Here is an 18,939-nt window from a genome sequence, read left to right on the forward strand (position 1 = left end):
GCATTATGAAATACAAAGTTAAGTGTATGGGGAAGTTAAGAGATGAGGTGTCCTTAGAAGCCAGATTAAAACAAACCATGAGAACTAGAAATATACAGCTTAGTTAAAGAATCAACTTTGATATGGTACATAAGAAGAAAATGTATGAAGAGGATTTATTAAATGCACTACACCAAAATAAGGAATTTTTTGTTTTTTCATTTAGATGTTTACAAAATTAACATTAAAATTAACATGTATTTTAATTAATATATGTGCAGAAACCTTTTGAAGAAAACATCGCCAATGGTCCACAGGTTTTAAGGAAAAAACGTGCAGCTCAAGCTGAAAGAAATACATGTCAGCTTTATATTCAGACTGATCATCTATTCTATAAGCATTATGGAACAAGGGAAGCTGTAATTGCACAGGTATTTGTAAACCATGGCCATTATTTCAGGAATATGTTCTGTGCTCTTTTAAAGAAATATTGACAAATTTAATGTATTGTCATCCTGTATCTGCACCCTCACTATTAGAGATGATCTTTTCATCTGCTTTTGCCATCCTATCTCATTGAGGTCACTTTGTAATTAATTTTCAAAAAGACACCAATTGCCTAATATTTGGAGATGCTAAGATCTGAAGTTGTTGTTTTATTGTTAATGGGATCTATAGAGGCTAAGCAATTGAGAAAGTCAAGCCATGAGTTTATAAAGACACCAGTGCCTGCTCCTATACCAGGAGTTGGCAACCCCTGGAGTGTGCGCCAGAGCATGGCACATGAGATCATTTTGCTCAGCATGCCACAGACAGCCCCAGCTCTGGGCAGCTGCCACTAGAGACAGAGCCCGGGCTGCTTGCAACAGGCAGCCCCAGGCAGCTGCAAGCCCTTCTGTGAGCAACCCATGGTCTGTGGCTGGCAGCAGCTGCCCAGAGCCTGGGTTGGCTGCAGCCAGGAGGCTGCAAACAGCTGCACTGGACTTCGAAGCCCCAGACATGCTCTGTGGTGGCAGCAGGTATGTATGTGTCTCTGGGTGGATGACACGGAACAAGCCTGGGACAGTGTAACCCTGTCCCCTCCCCTGCCAACTACCCAGAGGCACACATGCAGCTGCTGCTGCCATAGTGCCAGTGCTGGGGCTCTGGAGTCCAGTGCAACTTTTTGCAGCCTGCCTGCCACCTGCTGCAGTTGCCCAGAGCTCAGGCCAGTTGTGGCAGGCAGCCGGGAGACTGCAAACAGCTGCACCAGGCTCCAGAGCCCCAGCTTGGCTCTGTGTCAGTGGCAGTTGCATGTGTAGCTCCAGGCAGATGGCAGGGGAGGGGCTGGGACAGAGCCTGGCTGAGGCTCTGGAGCACAATGCAACTGTTTGCAGTCTCTTGCCTGTACGTGGCCTGGGTTCTGGGCAGCTGCAGCAGGCAGTGGGCAGGCTGCAAACAGCCGCACCGGACTCCAAAACCCTGCCCCCAGCTTTGTCATTAGTAGCTTCATGTGCACTTTGGGGTGCAGGGTGGTGAAGGGGCCAGGGCAGCACAACTCTGGTCCCTCCCCCACCATCTGCCTGGAGGCGTGTGTGCACTTGCTGCCAGCAGTAAGGATCAGGCCCCTTGTGGCTTCCCTACAGTCTGCCCTGAGACATAGTTTCATGAGTCAGGGTTGGTGGTGTTTTTGGCATTTTGGCCAAAAACGTTGTCTACCCCTGTCCTATACAGACCAATTTAATAGCTGGTCAGAGAAGCAGGGGTATAAATCTAAAATATTTTCAGATGTTTCAAGTGAGAAACGTTTTTTTGTGGATGAAAATTTTAAAAGCTCACGTGTTCTCTTCTCTTAAAAGATGACCCATCATTGACATTTGTGTCTAATTTTACTGTATTCATTATACTGTACACAGATCACTCACTATGGATAATATTTATAAAGGCATTCAGGTCCTTTCTGAAAGTGGGACTCCTGTGAAATTAGGAGTTAGGGTGCTTCTAAGGATTTAGAAATTTAGAATAAAATTTTCAAGAAGGCCAGTGGTTCATTTTACATATTTCCTGTACAACAGGAAACGTTGTCTAGTACAACTGCAAGAGTGACAAGCAGTGACGAGTAAATATTTTCCAAAATACTTTGCAGAAGAATAATTTTAAAATAATGAGGTTTTTTTTATATCTTATGTTTCAGTAGAACTTTAATGTTAAGGTCAGTTGAGTAGCTGCCTCAGACAAATACATTGTTTTAGTTACGTCTGTTAAAATGAGCAAATGTAACTTGCCTATAAAGAATTTGGTGATATTTGACCTATTCATAGTGTAAAGTATGTAGACGGTTATTACTAATTATTTATTAACATTTTATTAAAGTACTTAACTATAAATGAAAGTTCATATGCCATGTTAATATTCATTTGAAAGCGGAAGAAACTTTGTAGCTAGTGACAATAAAGATATGCAATCATACAATTCAGTTTAACTGCATTACCCTTTTTTCTGATTTAACAGATATCAAGCCATGTTAAAGCAATTGACACAATTTATCAGTCAACAGATTTCTCAGGAATTCGTAACATCAGCTTTATGGTGAAACGAATAAGGGTAAGTAATTCCATTGTAGCTGTGGTTAGTTATTTGAATGCAAGGTGCGATTGCTTAGAATAGTGTTGTCTTTCTAAGATCTTTACCTGTTATTGGTGACTGATTTTTGTTAAAAAATATGCAGGTTTTTTCAGTGGTCTTCCAGTATTCGTTGTCACTTTGCAGTGTCTTCCATTATTGACTGTGGGCAATTCAGTGTCCAGTGTTAGAAAGTTTGTTGTTTATATCAAGGGGGTCAAATGTATCTATTCCCAGAGGCCAGATGAGTGGCACAGGACCAGTCCATGGTCTGGATGAATTGTGAAGGACCAACCCTATGGATAACTTATCCCCTATTCCCTCCTCCCTCCCCCACCTTTAAGTTTTGAACACTTATTTAATAGATCATTAACATTTTAGGAGAAAGAGTTTATTAAAGAGCTAACACTCCGGGCCCTCTAAGGTGTGATGTATCAAAATACGCAAAACCCTTTGAAAACTCCTGCAGGAAAATTAGGGAAAACTTGCTGTTCCAGTACTGAGGGTGAGGGGAAGACTACATAAAAACGGTATTCTAACTTCTTCTCTAGGCCCCTTAGGGTTTCTTTTAGACTGCTAAAGGTAAAATTTCTGTATTTAGTTAAAATCTTGGGCCAGCTTGAGCATTTATACACATACTTTTTTCCCACGACGTGCTGAAGATCTGCTGCTCTGCATGCGAGCTGAGGTGAACTGCGCTGCGCCATGTGCAGTTGTATAATTGGCGAAATGTGCATCAGCATGCAGAAAATGGCTTTGGTGTGCTTTTGAACTAAAGCGCCTCCTTAGGTGTTTTAGTTTAAAAGCATGCCACCACCGTTTTCTCAGCACTGATGTGTATTTTGCCATTATACAACTGCAAGCATTGCAGTACCGGGCACTTTTCAAAGCACCCAGCGCTGCAGCACTTGCATGTGTAAAAATGCCCCTTCTGCCTAAGTGTTTGTTTATGCGCTGAAAATTCACTTCTAGAGATTTGCATAGTAGAGCGAGCTGAACTGAGCAGTCTGTCACCCACGATATTGAACGAAGCGTAGTACTGAGTTGTGTTAAAGATTTTAACGTGGACATGCAGCTGTACTCTAATAGGTATCACAATTTTTTCATGTTCATATCGGTATGTAAATATCCTGAGCATTGACTTTTGCATCAGAAACTTTACTTTCTAAAGTAAATATACGGGGCTTCTGCTTTGCCAAAATAGAAGACCAATCCCAGAGGTATAGAATTAAGTTTATAAATATGTGCTGCTTCTTTTTTTTTTTGGTACTCATGAAAAGACTTTCTGGAAAAAGCTTGTTTTGAACCAAAGTAAGCAATTAAAAATAGGTGCTGATTTACCACATAAGTGCAGTCATTTGGTCTTCAGTTCAAGTCTCATGTTTTTCCAAATAGTAAACATTAATAATACATAACATCTATAATTCTCTAAATATAGAATTTATTATTTAACTGCATAGGGAAATTAGTAATAGGATGCGTTTCTTAGCAAGCTTTCATTAGCCAGACAGAAATTAAATGTCTCATGAAGTTTACACTCGATTTACTTTTAGATCAACACGACTGCTGATGAGAGAGACCCTTCCAATCCCTTCAGATTTCCTAACATTGGTGTGGAGAAGTTTCTGGAACTGAACTCAGAGCAGAATCATGATGATTATTGCTTAGCTTATGTATTTACAGACCGTGATTTTGATGATGGTGTCCTGGGTCTGGCTTGGGTTGGAGCTCCTTCAGGTAATTAATCCATAACTACAGTATTTTCTATTGTGAATCAAGTATTTATGTATTAGGAAAAGTAAAAGGTACTGACTCGCACAAAATAGTTCGCTAGCTTAACTGGCTCTTCACAGTTCTCCTTGGGTAGTATTTGAAACTGTATTGGAAGAAGTAGTACTCCATGAGCCCTTATGATTTGAGGTGCATCATTTCCCCAATTCATAGTTTGTTTGGCTGTTTTTTTTCATTATAGCACCTTGCTTCTCTGTGCGGATGAAGGCCCGTAAGTGTTTAGGTTGCTTTTTATTTGCCACATTTGCATAGGTTCAAATGATCAGTGGAATAAGACATGAGGCAGAAATGTGCTGTCTAAATTAAAAGCGGAGATCCATATGATTCTCCACTTCATAGTCTTTGATTCACAGCCTGTTGCAGAATTGTACTCCAGAATCAAATCAGACAGTTATAGAGAAGTAGGGCTAGGGCTAGAAGGGACCTCAAGAAGTTATCTAGTCCAATCCCCTTGCCTGAGGCAAGATAATCTCTGTCCAGGTCATCCTATTACAAATCCATGATCCAAGATGTTATCCATTGTGCTGACTTATTAGCAAAAGTACACAGTTAACCCTGACAGAACCACAAGGCAGAACAACCCTAACCCTTCCTAGGTAAAGCAGGGGGACCATAGTGTCCCACATCCTGCTGCTGGAACAGTTGTAAAAATACACCCTAGAGATCCAAGGAAGAGGTCCAGGCCCCCACTACAGAGATGGGCAAAAATCCCTCACAGTCCATGCCCTCAGTCTGACCCTGGAACAAGATTCCTCCCTGACCCCCCACCTATGGCAGTCAGTCTGACCCTGGACAGAGGGGCAAGACCCTCTAGCCAGGAACCTCTGGGTTTGTCCCAGCAGGAACACTGGCACACTCCGTCAAAATCCTGCAGCCAGCACCCAGTGCCTGTGAGGAAGGCCTAAAAAAACCCCTGACACATTGCAGGACAGCAGCGAAAGGGAAAGAATCCTTTCCCAGTCCCATTCAGTAACCAGCAAAGCCCAAAAGTATGGGAAATACCCACAGTAGAACATGGGCATAGCTATACCTATATGTTCCCTGGCCTGTGACTGTCCAACCTCTTATTGAACATCTCTAGTAATACTGAGTCCACAACTTCCCTAGGCAATCTATTCTGCTAGCTCACTGTTCTAACCCTGAAGCTTTTCCTGATATCCAATCAAAACCTACTTTGCTGCAATTTCAGGCCACTGATCTGTGTCCTGTTCTCTGCAGCAAGAGAGAAAGCTCACTGTTCTAACCCTGAAGCTTTTCCTGATATCCAATCAAAACCTACTTTGCTGCAATTTCAGGCCACTGATCTGTGTCCTGTTCTCTGCAGCAAGAGAGAAAAAGTGTTTTCCCTTTTATGGCAGCCCTTCAAGTATTTGAAGACTGCTATCATGTCTCAAGTGTCTTTTCCCAAAGCTGAACATGCCTAGCTCCTTCAGCCTCTGCTTGTACGACTTGTCTTCCATGCCCTTTATCACTTTTATCACTCATGTCTGGATCCTCTCTAACCTCTCCATGTCCTTTAAAAAATGTGGAGCCCAAAACTGCCCACAATACTGAGGCCAAATCAGAGCTCAGTAGAAGCACTATCACTTCCTGTGTCTTGCACCTAATGCATCTGTTGATGCATCCCAAAACTACATTCACCTCTTATGCAGCTGCATCACAGTGCAGGTCATATTGAGTCTGTGCTATACCAGTATTCCCAAGTCCTTCCCTGTAATGCTGCCATCCACCCAGGTGTCACTCATTTTGTATTTGTATATATGTTTAGTCTTCCTGAGGTGTAGCACCTTGCATTTGTTAGCATTGGACATCATCCTGTTAGGTCCAGTCCAGCTTTCCAGCCTGACATCCTTCTGAATTGTGGTATCATTCTCCAATGTGTTTACAGTCCTTCTCAGTTTTGTGTCATCTGCAAACTTTCTCTGGAAAGTGTCAGTTCCAGCATCCAAATTGTTAATAAATATGTTGAACAGCACTGAGCAGAGCATAAATCTGTGTGCAGATAGGTGTCTGCAGAGAGCCTGAAACATTTCCTCTGCAATTGTTCTTTCAAGATATGCTGTTTCATTTTGAAATGTAACTGAAACTGTTACTTTCAACTATGCGTCTTGACTCTTAGAAACTTCAGTGTATATTTTTGGTAAAAATGCTCTGCTGTTTCTGTTGGAGAAATTTTAAGAGAATCCTTGTGATAGCCTGCCTTGGGACTATATAACTGCAGTAGTCACCTATGCCTGTTGAAGTGTGATGTAAGAAACTCTATTTAAAGACTCATCTTGTCCATTGGAAAAATACTTTTTACCACCTGGCAAGACAAAAAGTCATTCTTGTCCCTGTATGTAGGCAGTTTTCCCTCTGCAGAAAAGATTCAGCATTGTTAGCACTGAAGAGGAGTTGAATATTACTGAATTTTGACTTTTGTTATTTAATGGTTGGTGAAAACTAGTTGGAAGGCTCATTCGAAGTAGTCATTCTGCAAATATTGTAATAACTGACTAAGAAACATTAAACAATTCCAGACCAATACCGTTCTGTATGTTCCTGTTCTCGGCTCGCCTCCTTTTTATTATCAGCAAGTGTCATTCTTTTGCTACAGATAAGGTTTGGCCTTTGTAATATGTTAGAAAGGCTTTTTCTTTAGGCAGGTCTGGCACTAAAACTGTGTCCTTCTGCCTTGTATCAAAAAGACAGCCCTACAGCAGCATCTTGTCATACTGGGCTGCACTCTGTGTTCTCTCATTATTTTTGGTCAACAAATTAATCTGCAAAGAAAACTACTTCTGCTGTGGATTTTGGTGGTATAGATTTTAATTTACAAAACTTCATTCTAGTTTGGTGAGATTTTATCAGTAGAACTGACAAAATTACTACTGTACTTCTCTTGCTTATGTTTCTGAAAATGTAACTTGAACTTCCTAGTTTGATTTCCTGAAGCTGCACTAATTATCTGAAATAAAGTGGTATCAAATGTTGCAAATAGCAGATTTCATCTCTTTAATTAGAACGTTAGTGGGAAAAAATCCTGTTTTGAAGAGAGACAAAAATATAGCCAGTGCTCTTCAATCTTTATAAACTAATTGGATCACATGTGAACTATATTATAAAATACAAGATTTTTTTTGTCAGTCAAAATTTATTTCAAGATAACCTTTTCTACTGTAGATTTTTCACATCTCTGAATTTTTTTTTTTAGGGAGAGAAGGGTTTTGTCACACGTGCATTATATGTGCTTGTTAAATGTTACACTAGCAACGGATTCTAATTCCAGTCTTATTTGCCAGACACTTTGTGAGTTAGCCATGTGAGCTAACTAATCTTGTTTTTTCACTCTTCACCTCTGAACGGATTAGGTGACTGTTTTTGTTCCATCTACAGTAAACATGAAAGCCACTTATCATGAGTAACAGATTTATAGATTATTTGGTTGTGATACCTTTCATTCTAACAAAATATAATTCAAGTAAAGTAGTAGGCATTTTTGTAAAATGTTGACTCATGGCCAGAAGGCGAGGTGGTCTTTACAATTACATCTTCAGTGCTGTTTAGGGATGCACCATCTTCAGAGCCTTGTCAATTTAAAAATAAATCTTAAATTGCCAACAATAAATTGTTTCTTTGACTGCCCCATGCTGCTTGTTTGTCAGACTGATCAATGTAGGAGGATGTTGCTAAATTTGAGGTGTTTAGAAACACAGCAGATGCATTTGTTTATAGGCTAGGTAATTTGGAAACTGTCACTGTGTAGTTTCTCTTGGATGTTTTGCCAGTGTTGTTTGTTGCATGCAGAGTCTTAGAAATGTGACTAACAACTTTTTCACTATCCGTACTTACTGTAACTATAGCATTTTTTCATGGATTTATAAAGGCTCAGTGCAAATTCCAGCCGTGTAAAACTTGGCTCATTAATTTCAGTGCTAGCAGGAAAGTGTTTTAACTGGAAATCAAATTATAGTTATAAAGGTAGTTATTTGCATTTCAACCACTGGAAAATGTCAATTAAAAAACTGTAAATCAAAGTTAGCATATGACCAGTCTGATTTCATTCTGTTTTTCTGTACGTTGTTTTCAAAACTGTTTTGGTAAATAAAACTTAAATTTCTAGTCTCTACTTTAAGATTTTGAATAATTAAAGAAAAAATCCATCTTGTATAAGCCCAGATTCTTACCAAACATTTAAATGCTGTTGTAGTCTGCAAATAAATTGTATGCAAATTTTCTTTTCAGGGTAAATTGCTTCATATTACATACTTATAAAAAGAAGTATCAGAGATCATAGTTTTAGAATATGATATTGTAAACCCCTAAATACGACGTTCACCACCTAGACAGTCTTCTCAGTATATTGGTATTGAACACAGTTTTTTTCCACAGCTGACTTTTTCATTCTTTCACTATCTTGTCCTGTCCTACTACCAAGAATAAGTAGTCGTTTTTAAAAATGTGAAGGCGACAAAGAAAAGGAACACAGTAAATTACATAAAATAAAGGATGCTGGAGAGAAGGCAGACAAGTTCTCGTACTTGTCTCATAACACAAGACTAGAGGAATGGAAAGTTGAATTAAATCAAACAATAAGAAATTAAAAAGGAGGTATTTGTCTGCATTATGAGTGTTTAGACCATAGAACATAGTGCCATAGAAAACTATGGAATCTAAGAAGGACAGATCAGCAAGATTTTAACAACATCCAGGGTTCTAATCAAAACTAGCAATTTTGGAAGCAATATCAAGCTTCAGATCTTAAAGTATTTAAGTATTAATTATTAGGTTTAAAACCTGCTGTGTGAGAGGTGTTTCCCCACATTTACCTTCCTGCCTCTAAAATATCTGATTCTGACCACTTATAAGCATACTGGACACCATAGGCCAGAGGTTCCCAACCACCAGGCTGACTGAAGGGTTGGCTGCTGGTCATGGCTTGGACCCCTGTCCCGAAGTTCTTGTTTGCATTTTTATATCACTAAAATCTTCTCTAAAAGAGGTTTGCAAGTGAATTTGCCTTGTGTATATATACCATATTATACAACCGAAGAACCCTGTGCTGATTCTTTCACCCACCAGTTTTGGTGCATAAAACCCACGTAAGAGGAATGTCACCCTTAGTGCCTGCCTCTCTTATTATTTAACATTCATGTCTACCAAATCTCTACAGACTTACCTAACCAGTGGGATGGACGGCAAATAGGTGTAGAATGTGCAGATAGGGGAGACTTTATTGGCCTTTAGGAAGAATTTTAGGAATTTTAGGAACTATTTAAATAGTCTAGAACAATATAGATACATTTTGTTAATACTTGCTGCATTATATCGTGTGACTGAAGATAAACTCAATGTTGATCCACTTTTTTATTCCCTGCCATACAAATCTGGCTCTATATTACCCTTCCATGTGTGTGACTGGACACACCTATTCTGTTATGGGCTATTTTGCTGTATTGTGTTTAACTTTAGCAATACACCTTGTTTAGAGAGCATATTTTAGATATCAGAAATACTTAGTAATAGAATCAATGAATCTCAAGACATTTTTCAGACATTGGGTGTGACCTAGTTAATGATCTTTTAAATATGTATATGATTAACCTACCCTTTGAAACTGCACTTCAGGTTTAAATTATACTGTGGAAAATGAGTCACTTCAGCTTTCCAGGATGTGCAGTTAGTAATTTTAGGCCTTTATATGAACATTTGTGAATGTTATGCTCTTTTTTTCTCCCCCTTGATACTGGAAATGATTTTCTGTTTTTAGGAATAATGTGTTTTTACTTAAAATGAGAGCCAAGTAGGGTATAAAGAAGAAACTTACGTGTTTCATTACATAGTTTTTGGTGTTGCACTACAACTGAGATAAAGGTAGGTCTGCCTACACACTGAACATCTAAAATACATAGCATGAAATAGCTATTGCAGAAAAGCTAACTTCCCATGTACATGCTCTGATTATGAACTAAGGGCAGGTATGCAATTAAGGTTAATCTGCTTCAAAAATGTATAATCTTAACTTCACAAAAGCCCTATTGGTATGATGAGCTTCTACAACGAGTGCTTGTGCAAAATAACTTTTAAACTTTGAAATATCAGCCTGCCTGGTTTGCACTAACACCCCTGTGTTAGACAAAGCTGTAGGTTTCAGCTAGGACTTTGAACAAGCGATACAACTCTCGCTTTTTTTATAAATCTTTTATTTTTTTAATACAGGGAGCTCTGGGGGAATATGTGAAAAGAGCAAACTTTATTCTGATGGTAAAAAGAAGTCCTTAAATACTGGAATCATCACTGTTCAGAACTATGGGTCTCATGTCCCACCTAAGGTTTCTCACATCACTTTTGCTCATGAGGTTGGACATAATTTTGGTTCCCCTGTAAGTATTATCTCTTACCTTATTACACATGTTCAGTGTTGTGGGGGGAGGAGGTATACTCCAAATACAATGCAAACATTTTGTAACTTTTACTCCCTTTGTTCTTGTACAGTATGCTAAAGAAACTCTTCTATGAGGAAAAATGAGGGTTTTTCAGCTAAAGCTATATGAAGTAAACCCTTTTATAAATGTTTTGCAAAGGGGAGAACTCTGTACAGCATGTTTTGTGAATTAAATGTATTCTTTATGTAAGCAAGTTTTACACTCACTCATAGCTTCTCAAAAATGTGCATGTACGTTATGATTCCTTGGGGGGATTTGCTTTTATTGGACCAACTATGTAGTTGCAATAAAGTTAAGCAAGCTTTTTGAATGCAAGACATTCTTCCTCAGTGAGACCTGAATTCTAATTTCACTCAAAAATTAGTTGAGTGGTAGCATACAAGCTCATGAAGCAAAACTTTTGCTTAGCTGAGTAAGAAGACTTTACAACCTGTGAGGATAAAACTGACCTTTCTCTGTGACTTGTTTCTTTGTTTATACCTGAAAAATTTTGTAGTTATGAAAGCTAGTAAAAAAGCTGTCTGAATTGCACTGGGAATAGGAAACAGTTGTTTGTTTCTTCCTTATTTTTGAAGATGTTTAATTTGTGTGACAGGTTTAAGAAGTAAGAGCAGCAGAAATAAAACCTTACTTGTGAATGACAGTTTGCCTTTTTTGTAGATGTAACCTTTTAGGCTAGGGACAGAAATTACACATACATCGGTATAAGTGATCAGAAACCAATCCAAATCTGTAACAGAACCAGAGGTTCAATGCGCACAAACTGCTTTCACAATGGCCAAAACCAGTTTAAGATGAACCTGAATGGATGTGTTATCAGACTTTACTGATTTCGGTTAAATCAGTTTATTGAATTTCTGTCCCAGATCATCTGCAGATTCAAGTTAACTCAGTCCCCCAACATCCCAGATTGCAGGGTGGGTGAACTAGCCTTGGCTCAAGCTGTCTGCTCCAGCCAAGCAGGGAGGCATGCTCTAGCATCCCCTGACTTCTGGTCTGAGCCACTACAGGCATGTGGCTGCATTTCTGGAATCAAAAGTGAATGTGTGTTCACTTGCTTATTGGTTCAATCTATGCAGCTTAGACTAACCTGGAAAGATTGAATGAATTCTGCCTCTATCTTTTTGACTGTGTATACTTAGCCTTAAAGTTTAAGTTTTGGGACTAGTTTAAACTTGAAAATTAATGCTGAATAAGGTATAATGTGAATTTTAAAGTAGATAACTTGTTCTTGAATAACTCAAAAGTTTTGATATTTTTATTTTGGAACAAGTAATGCTCTGTTGAATTACTTAGGAAAGGTTGCTGAGAAATTAGTCTGTGTAGACTACCCCTTTAAAAATCTAGGAATTTATCTACTAAGCTAATGCCACAATTCTAGAGACCCCCTGGCCCCACCAAATATTTTGAAATGTAAACAAAAGCATGGCTTAATGAAGCTTGGAAATCTGTCTTAATGGAAAAAAAGTTTGGATTAGTTGGAAGATAATTATTTAATTTCATTTTTTTTACCTGTGAAGGTCATGTCATGTCACTGAGACTATACTCAAGAGATCTGTAAAATGTATGCTTGTATTGCATTCAAAAAGTACATGCATCTTAAAATGTCCTTACTGTATATTGTATCAAAGTTATTACTAAACTGATTATAATGATCTTGACAGTATATTTTCTTCATCAGTTTAGCCCCTATTTGATCAGCCTTGGCAATTTATATGTTATCCTGCCCTTTATGCATCATAACAGGCATTGTTATAAGTGATCAGTTTGCTATAGTGCTTTGCTTTATGCAGCTCTCCTACTCTTACACCCCAAAGCATATTGTGTTTAAGTCTTTTTTTCTTTTCAGTGCAAGTACATACTGTCTGTAATGTTTCAGTTAGTCTTCCAGGTAGTGTCCCATAAAGTACTGGTTGCCCTTTTAAATTCTCAGCGTGTACATCTGAAGATGTCATGAACTGGGACAGGGTACTCAGTGGGCACTAACTTAAATTATCTTGTGCTTGTATGCAGAACTACAGTGATTCTGTACACCAGTCAAACTGGCTAGATGTGAACATCTGTCACACATCTGAATTGCAAGGGTGGCAGTAATGCTCCCTGGAAACTCTGTGACCATGCCCACTCTGCCGTTTTCTTGTCTCACCTGCCATACACTGTTGGAAATGCAGTAATAAGAGGGAGGCTGCCTTGCTCTTATTGTAAGGACTACCTGGATTATGGTCATGAACTGCTCCATACCTTCCTTACACCGTGTCCCATGCCTCGCAAATGACATGCTTGCAGATGGATGCAGATGTTCTGCTGGTCACTGATGCAACCCCTCCCTAGGCCTTCTGACCCCTTGGCTTCATAGACCCGCTCTGGCCCTCAGACCCCTTGGTCTCTCTCCTGGCTGTTCTCCAGTAGCCAGACCCCTCCAGCCCCTCAGACTCCTCCACTCCCTGGACCTCACTTAACCAGTCCCTGGGCTGCCAGACCCCTCTGTCTCTCTCACGCCCCACTCCAGTTGCCAGACTCCTCGGTCCCCCTCAGGCCTCTCTTGGGTGTCAACTCCTCTGTATTTTCCCAGCCCCTCTCCAGGCCCTTGGCCCCATCCAGCCCTGTGCTCTATTCCCAGCCTCTTTCTAGGCTGCTGGACCCTTCCAGTCCCTGTACGCCCGCTGAGCCTCACTACACCTTGCTGGGCCTCGCAACTCACGGCCTTGGACCCTTCTGGACGCCCCCCATGGTCTTCCTTGCCAAGTGCTTTCTGTCATGGTGTGCTCCCTTAGCCTTCCCCCTCTACAGGGTAACCCACAAGGCAGTGGGAGCTGAGGCTTTCTGGCACCCTATCCTTGCCTTTCCCTGGAGTAGCCCATGTGTGGCATTTCACAGAGGCTGCCCTGCCACAGGCAACACCACCACACCAACCAGTTCCAGTAGGATGCAGTTTTTGGTCTTATCCAGGACTGATCTTCAGGCCTACCTGCTCTTGCTTGCCCTTCTGTGGGCTCTCCCTAGATATCCAATGCCACTCCTGGGCTGTTAACCACTGGGCTCCTTGACCCTGGCTCCATCTAAGGTCCCAGCTCACTCTCGGACCCACCGGCCATTGTCATTCCAGAGCTGCATGCCCCTTGCCCCCTTCCTCTTGGCTGTGGCCTCCACCAGGGAAACTCTGTGCCTCTCCTAGGTCCTGACCCTGCCTCCAGGCCAGTCAAGACTCCAGGGTCTCCCAGCTCTGGCTGTCTCTTGCATTGGGCTCTCTTACCCTTTGGTCCTTCCTGGGCCCAGCATAGGCCAGTTGAGGTTCTCACGGTCAGTCCTCCCATTGTCGGACCCCTCATCTCTGTGGGTCCACCTTCTCGAGCCCCTCCATGTCTCCCTCTCTCTACAGGCTCAGAGCCCTCCTGAGGTCTTGCTACACAGCCCTGTTCTTTCCCGGGCACAACTGGACCCCTCAATAGATTCATAGATGTAGGGTTGGAAGGGACCTAAGTAGATCATCAAGTCCAAGGTTCAGGCCCGTAGCCTCTCTTCATAGGGTCTGCCCTGCTGTCCCCGGATCATGCGGGTGGCCTTCCTCTGGACCCTCTCGATGCTGGCCACATCTCTCCTAAAGTGCAGCACCCAGAACTGGACACAGTACTCCACTGTGGCCTGACCAGTGTCGCATAGAGAGGGAGGATCACCTCCTTGGCTCTGCTTGTGATGCATCGGTGGATGCATGACAAGGTGCAGTTAGCCTTACTGACCGCATCCTCACGTTGGTGGCCCATGTTCATTTTAAGGCCCCAAAGATCTTTCCCTGCCTCTGTGCTTTCGAGAAGGGAGTTCCCCAGCCTGTAGGTATGCTGCTGGTTCTTCCTTCCCAGGTACAGTACCCTGCACTTGTCAGTATTGAATCCCATCCTATTCTCATTCGCCCACCCCTGTGACCTGTCCAGGTCCAGCTGTATCCTGTCCCTCCCTTCTAGCGTGCCCACCTCGCTCCAGATCTTGGTGTCGTCAGCCAATTTGAACATGGTGCTTTTTACCCCCTTGTCCAAGTCGCTAATAAAGAGATTAAACCGTGCAGACCGGAGGACCGAGCCCTGGGGGACCCCACTGCCCACATCCCTCCAGGTCGAATATGACCTGTCCACCACCACTCTCTGGGTGTGTCCCCTCAGCCAATTTGCAACCCATCTGACTGTGTAGGCATCAGTACCACAGTCGCCTAGTTTTTTAATGAGAATGGGGTGGGAGACGTTGTCAAAGGCCTTCCTGAAGTCCAGAAAGACTACATCCACGGCGACACCTGCATCCAATGCTTTTGTGACCTGATCCTAGAAGGCAATCAGGTTGGTCTGACAGGACCTGCCCCTAATGAACCCATGCTGGTTGTCCCTGAGCATTGTCCCCCTGCTGGTCCTTCCCAGATGTGCTCCTGGATAATCTTCTCAAAGAGCTTCCCCAGGATTGAAGCAAGACTAATAGGCCTGTAGTTGCCCGGGTCCTCCCTCCTCCCTTTTTTGAAAATGGGGACCACACTGGCCTTCCTCCAGTCGTCTGGCACCTGGCCAGAGCTCCACGAGTGCTTGTAAATCATGCTAGGGGCCCCTCGATAACCCCTGCCAATTCCCTCAGCACCCTGGGGTGAGAGCATCTGGACCTGCCGATTTTGAACGCGTCCAGCCCCTCCAGAACTTCTCTAACTCAGTTCTCCCCGACCCTAGGCCTGGCAGAGTCTCTCCTGAGTCCATCCTGAACCTCAGTGGTGGAGTCCCGGTCCCTGCCCAAAAAACATGGAGGCAAAGAAATTGTTAAAATGTCTGCCTTTTCCTCTGGTGCAACCATCAGATTGCCAAGCATATCCCGCAGGGGCCCCACGTTACCTGGTGCTTTCTTCATACTCCTTATGTATTTAAAAAAAGACTTTTTGTTGTCCTTGATCCTTGATGCTAGCCCTAGTTCCGTATCTGCCTTAGCTTTCCTAACAGCCCCCCTACAAGCCCGAGTGATGGAGGTATACTCCTCTTTGGTGATAGCCCCTCCCTTCCACTGATTGTATGCCTCTTTTTTGGCTTTCAGGCATTGAATGCCTTTGGTGAGCTAGGGGGGCTTTTGAACACTCTTGTCCCCTTTGATTCTCGTTGGGACTGTCACCCCTTGGGCTCAGAGGATCATCTCCTTAAGGAACGACCACTCATCTTGGACACCCAGTTCCCCAACCCTCCAGGACCCCAGTGCCTCTCCTACCACTCTCCTCAACTCTTTGAAGTTGGCCCTCTTGAAGTCAAGGGCTACTGCCTTGCTGTTGGCCCTTGACACCCTGCGCTGTATGGTGAATTCCAGTAGGCAATGATCACTGTCACCCAGGTGGTCAAGAACCTGGAGTCCCCTCAGTAGGTCATCACCTGTGGCCAGAAATAGGTCCCCTGTACTCTGCCCTGCTCACAGGATTCACCCAGACCCTCCACCAGGTCTCAGACACTTGGCCCTTCTCTCAGGACTCACCTGGTCCTTTAGTAGGCCCACCAATTCTCAGCCCCTCTCCCAGGACTCGCCTGGTCTCTCATAAGGCCCCTGTGCTCTCGGCCTCTCTCTCTCTGGGCTCGTCTGGCCTCTCAACAAGGCCCAGGCACTCAGCCCTTCTCTCAAGTCTTTCCTTGCTCCTCAACAGGTCCACAGACTCAGCCTCCATATCAGGGCTCCGGACCTCACACTGGGTCCCCAGAAACCTCCTCCATCCCCTTAGTTCCTACTCAAACCTCAGAATGTCTTTCTCCTTGCTGGCATTCAGGAGTCTCAGCCTTCCTGCTGCGTGATGTACCTTCACCAACTCCCAAGATGTTACTGCCCACCGTGCTCTCAGGGTCTGGACTTATACCCTGTCTAACCCAGCCCTCTTCCAACCAGGTGACTCCTCTGATCATGTGTAACTACACCTGCCAGCCCCCTGATCAGCTGACTCTGCAATTAGCTGTGACCCCCAACTGCTAATTAGTCCTGACCCCCACCTGCCCATGGCTCAGCAGGCTTCCTGACCTCTTCAAGTGGCAGGCACACCAAGTATCCTGCCACAACATCCAGAAACAATTACTGTACCTCACTGCTCTGAGTTTTTTTTCCTGGTCTGTATTCATTTGATTTGATACAAAAGATTTGTAGATGAGGAATTCTCTCTCAGGATGCTGCTCTTTAAACAAACAAGCAAAAATTGACCTAATCAGTATGCTCTTTTCTTACCCTATTAGCTTTCACAAATTGGTGTGTTACCCCCAAAGCTAAGCAACTATGCAAGGGAATAAGAGGAATCTCTTCTGTTAAATAGATAACTGTGTTCTGATTTTGCAGCATGATTCTGGAATGGAATGCACTCCAGGAGAATCCAAGAGTTTGGGACAAAAAGAAAATGGCAATTACATCATGTATGCAAGAGCTACATCTGGGGATAAACTTAACAACAACAAGTTTTCTATCTGTAGCATTCGAAATATCAGCCAAGTCCTTGAGAAAAAGAGAAATAATTGTTTTGTTGGTATGTATTTAGTCAGTCTTATAAAACACTGAATATTCAGCCTAATTTCTAAAATTAACTTCACGTTTGGCATATGTACAAGTAAGGAGTTGAATATGTTTTCATGGTCAAATGTTGAAAAAACAAATTGTGCAGAAGATGCAGGCACTTTGTTTTAATGACTTCATTATGTGTGGGTTCTATGAGTATTGTCTACAGCGCCTTGGTCACTTATTGGGTGAGCGTTTATGAGGCCTGCAGGGTTTTGCAAGCCCTTGCTAAATGGGCTTTGGATTTTCAAGTGAGAGCGCTTATTCCAGCCTTTTATCAGCACTTTTTTGCCACAAGGTCTTTATAACTTCTTTGAGAGGGGCAGGATTGCATAAAAGAAGATGCTAACTTGGAAACATAAAGCAAAATTCTGTTTGATATCTATCTGCAGATTTTAAGTTTTGTAAGAGGAATTCCCATTCTTGTCAGTGGAAATCTATCTGTACATGACATAAATTTAAAATACCTAATAGGAAATAGTAAACTGGATAATGAACAACAGTACAGTACAAGTGTCCTTATAAATGTCTAGTATGTACCATAGCAGTCTTAGTGTCTATAATGCACATAAATGTGGGAAATAATGTGACACGTTAAGATTGAGTTCCCATATATGTCTTTGATATACATTTTTTCTAGTTTTATAAAAATACACTTATCTTTTTCAGAATCTGGTCAGCCCATCTGTGGTAATGGATTGGTAGAACAAGGAGAGCAATGTGATTGTGGATATAGTGACCAATGTAAAGATGAATGCTGTTATGATGCAAACCAATCAGAAGATAGCAAATGCAAGTTAAAACCAGGCAAATCGTGCAGGTATTTTATAATTAAGTTACATCGTACATTTCAGTTATAATTATATTATGCTTTTTCATTTATTCATACTTACAAATAGCATAGTTTGTCTAAATAAATCCATTTGTGAAGTGTACTTGTACGTGACAGTCTCATTTGTATTAGAATGCCCCTAATTTGTAGGACAAATGCAGTTAAAGGGAACTTCCCTAACAGTATTATGTTGCCTTTTGGCATTAAAGGTAACTTACATAGTAGAACATCTCTGAACTTATTTCTTATTGGTTTTTGGAAAATGATTAATGGTTAGAACCACTTATGCTGAATTTCACTGTGCATTGAGCCGTTAGCTTCTTTACCAAAAGCTGCTATTAAGTATTTTCTGTTTTGGACAGCTGTCTTCTAGAAACCAGACTGAGGCCCCTCTAATTTCATTAAGTATGTAGTTTTCCCAAATTTCTCAGGTGATCTTGAATCCCTTGCTTTCTCCCTCTTTTTCTCTTACACTTTTGAGCTAGGTAATATGCATGAGGGGGGAAAATGTATTCCAACGTATTTTTCTTGTTGGAAAGAGAATAAAGACCAATAAGATTTTTTTTTTTTTTTTTTTTTTTTTTTTTTTAATATCCACTGTAAAAGGTTTTCAAACTTAAAAAGCAGTATCAGCTTTTCTTGTGTCTCAACTATTTCTGGCTGCTTTGTTCTCATTACATGTAATATGCTTTCCATCCTCACTGGTGCCACAGTGCCTTTGAATCCATTGAATTAAATTTTTAATGGCTTTTCAGACAGCCAAGTTTAACTTTCGTC

General features: G+C 41.7%; 1 protein-coding gene across 1 annotated transcript in view; it reads left to right on the forward strand.

Moving 5' to 3' along the window:
* LOC102371205 (disintegrin and metalloproteinase domain-containing protein 10) overlaps positions 1–18,939 on the forward strand; it is a 45,769-nt gene that overhangs the window by 6,640 nt on the left and 20,190 nt on the right. The window contains exons 3-8 of the mRNA XM_006020246.3: positions 261–410; positions 2,470–2,562; positions 4,134–4,317; positions 10,570–10,733; positions 17,118–17,301; positions 18,000–18,150. Coding sequence (XP_006020308.1) covers positions 261–410; positions 2,470–2,562; positions 4,134–4,317; positions 10,570–10,733; positions 17,118–17,301; positions 18,000–18,150 — 926 coding nt within the window. The remainder of the gene's footprint in view (positions 1–260; positions 411–2,469; positions 2,563–4,133; positions 4,318–10,569; positions 10,734–17,117; positions 17,302–17,999; positions 18,151–18,939) is intronic.

The sequence above is a fragment of the Alligator sinensis genome, unplaced genomic scaffold (genome assembly GCF_000455745.1).
Source record: "Alligator sinensis unplaced genomic scaffold, ASM45574v1 scaffold1097_1, whole genome shotgun sequence".
Classification (NCBI taxonomy): Eukaryota; Metazoa; Chordata; order Crocodylia; family Alligatoridae; genus Alligator; species Alligator sinensis.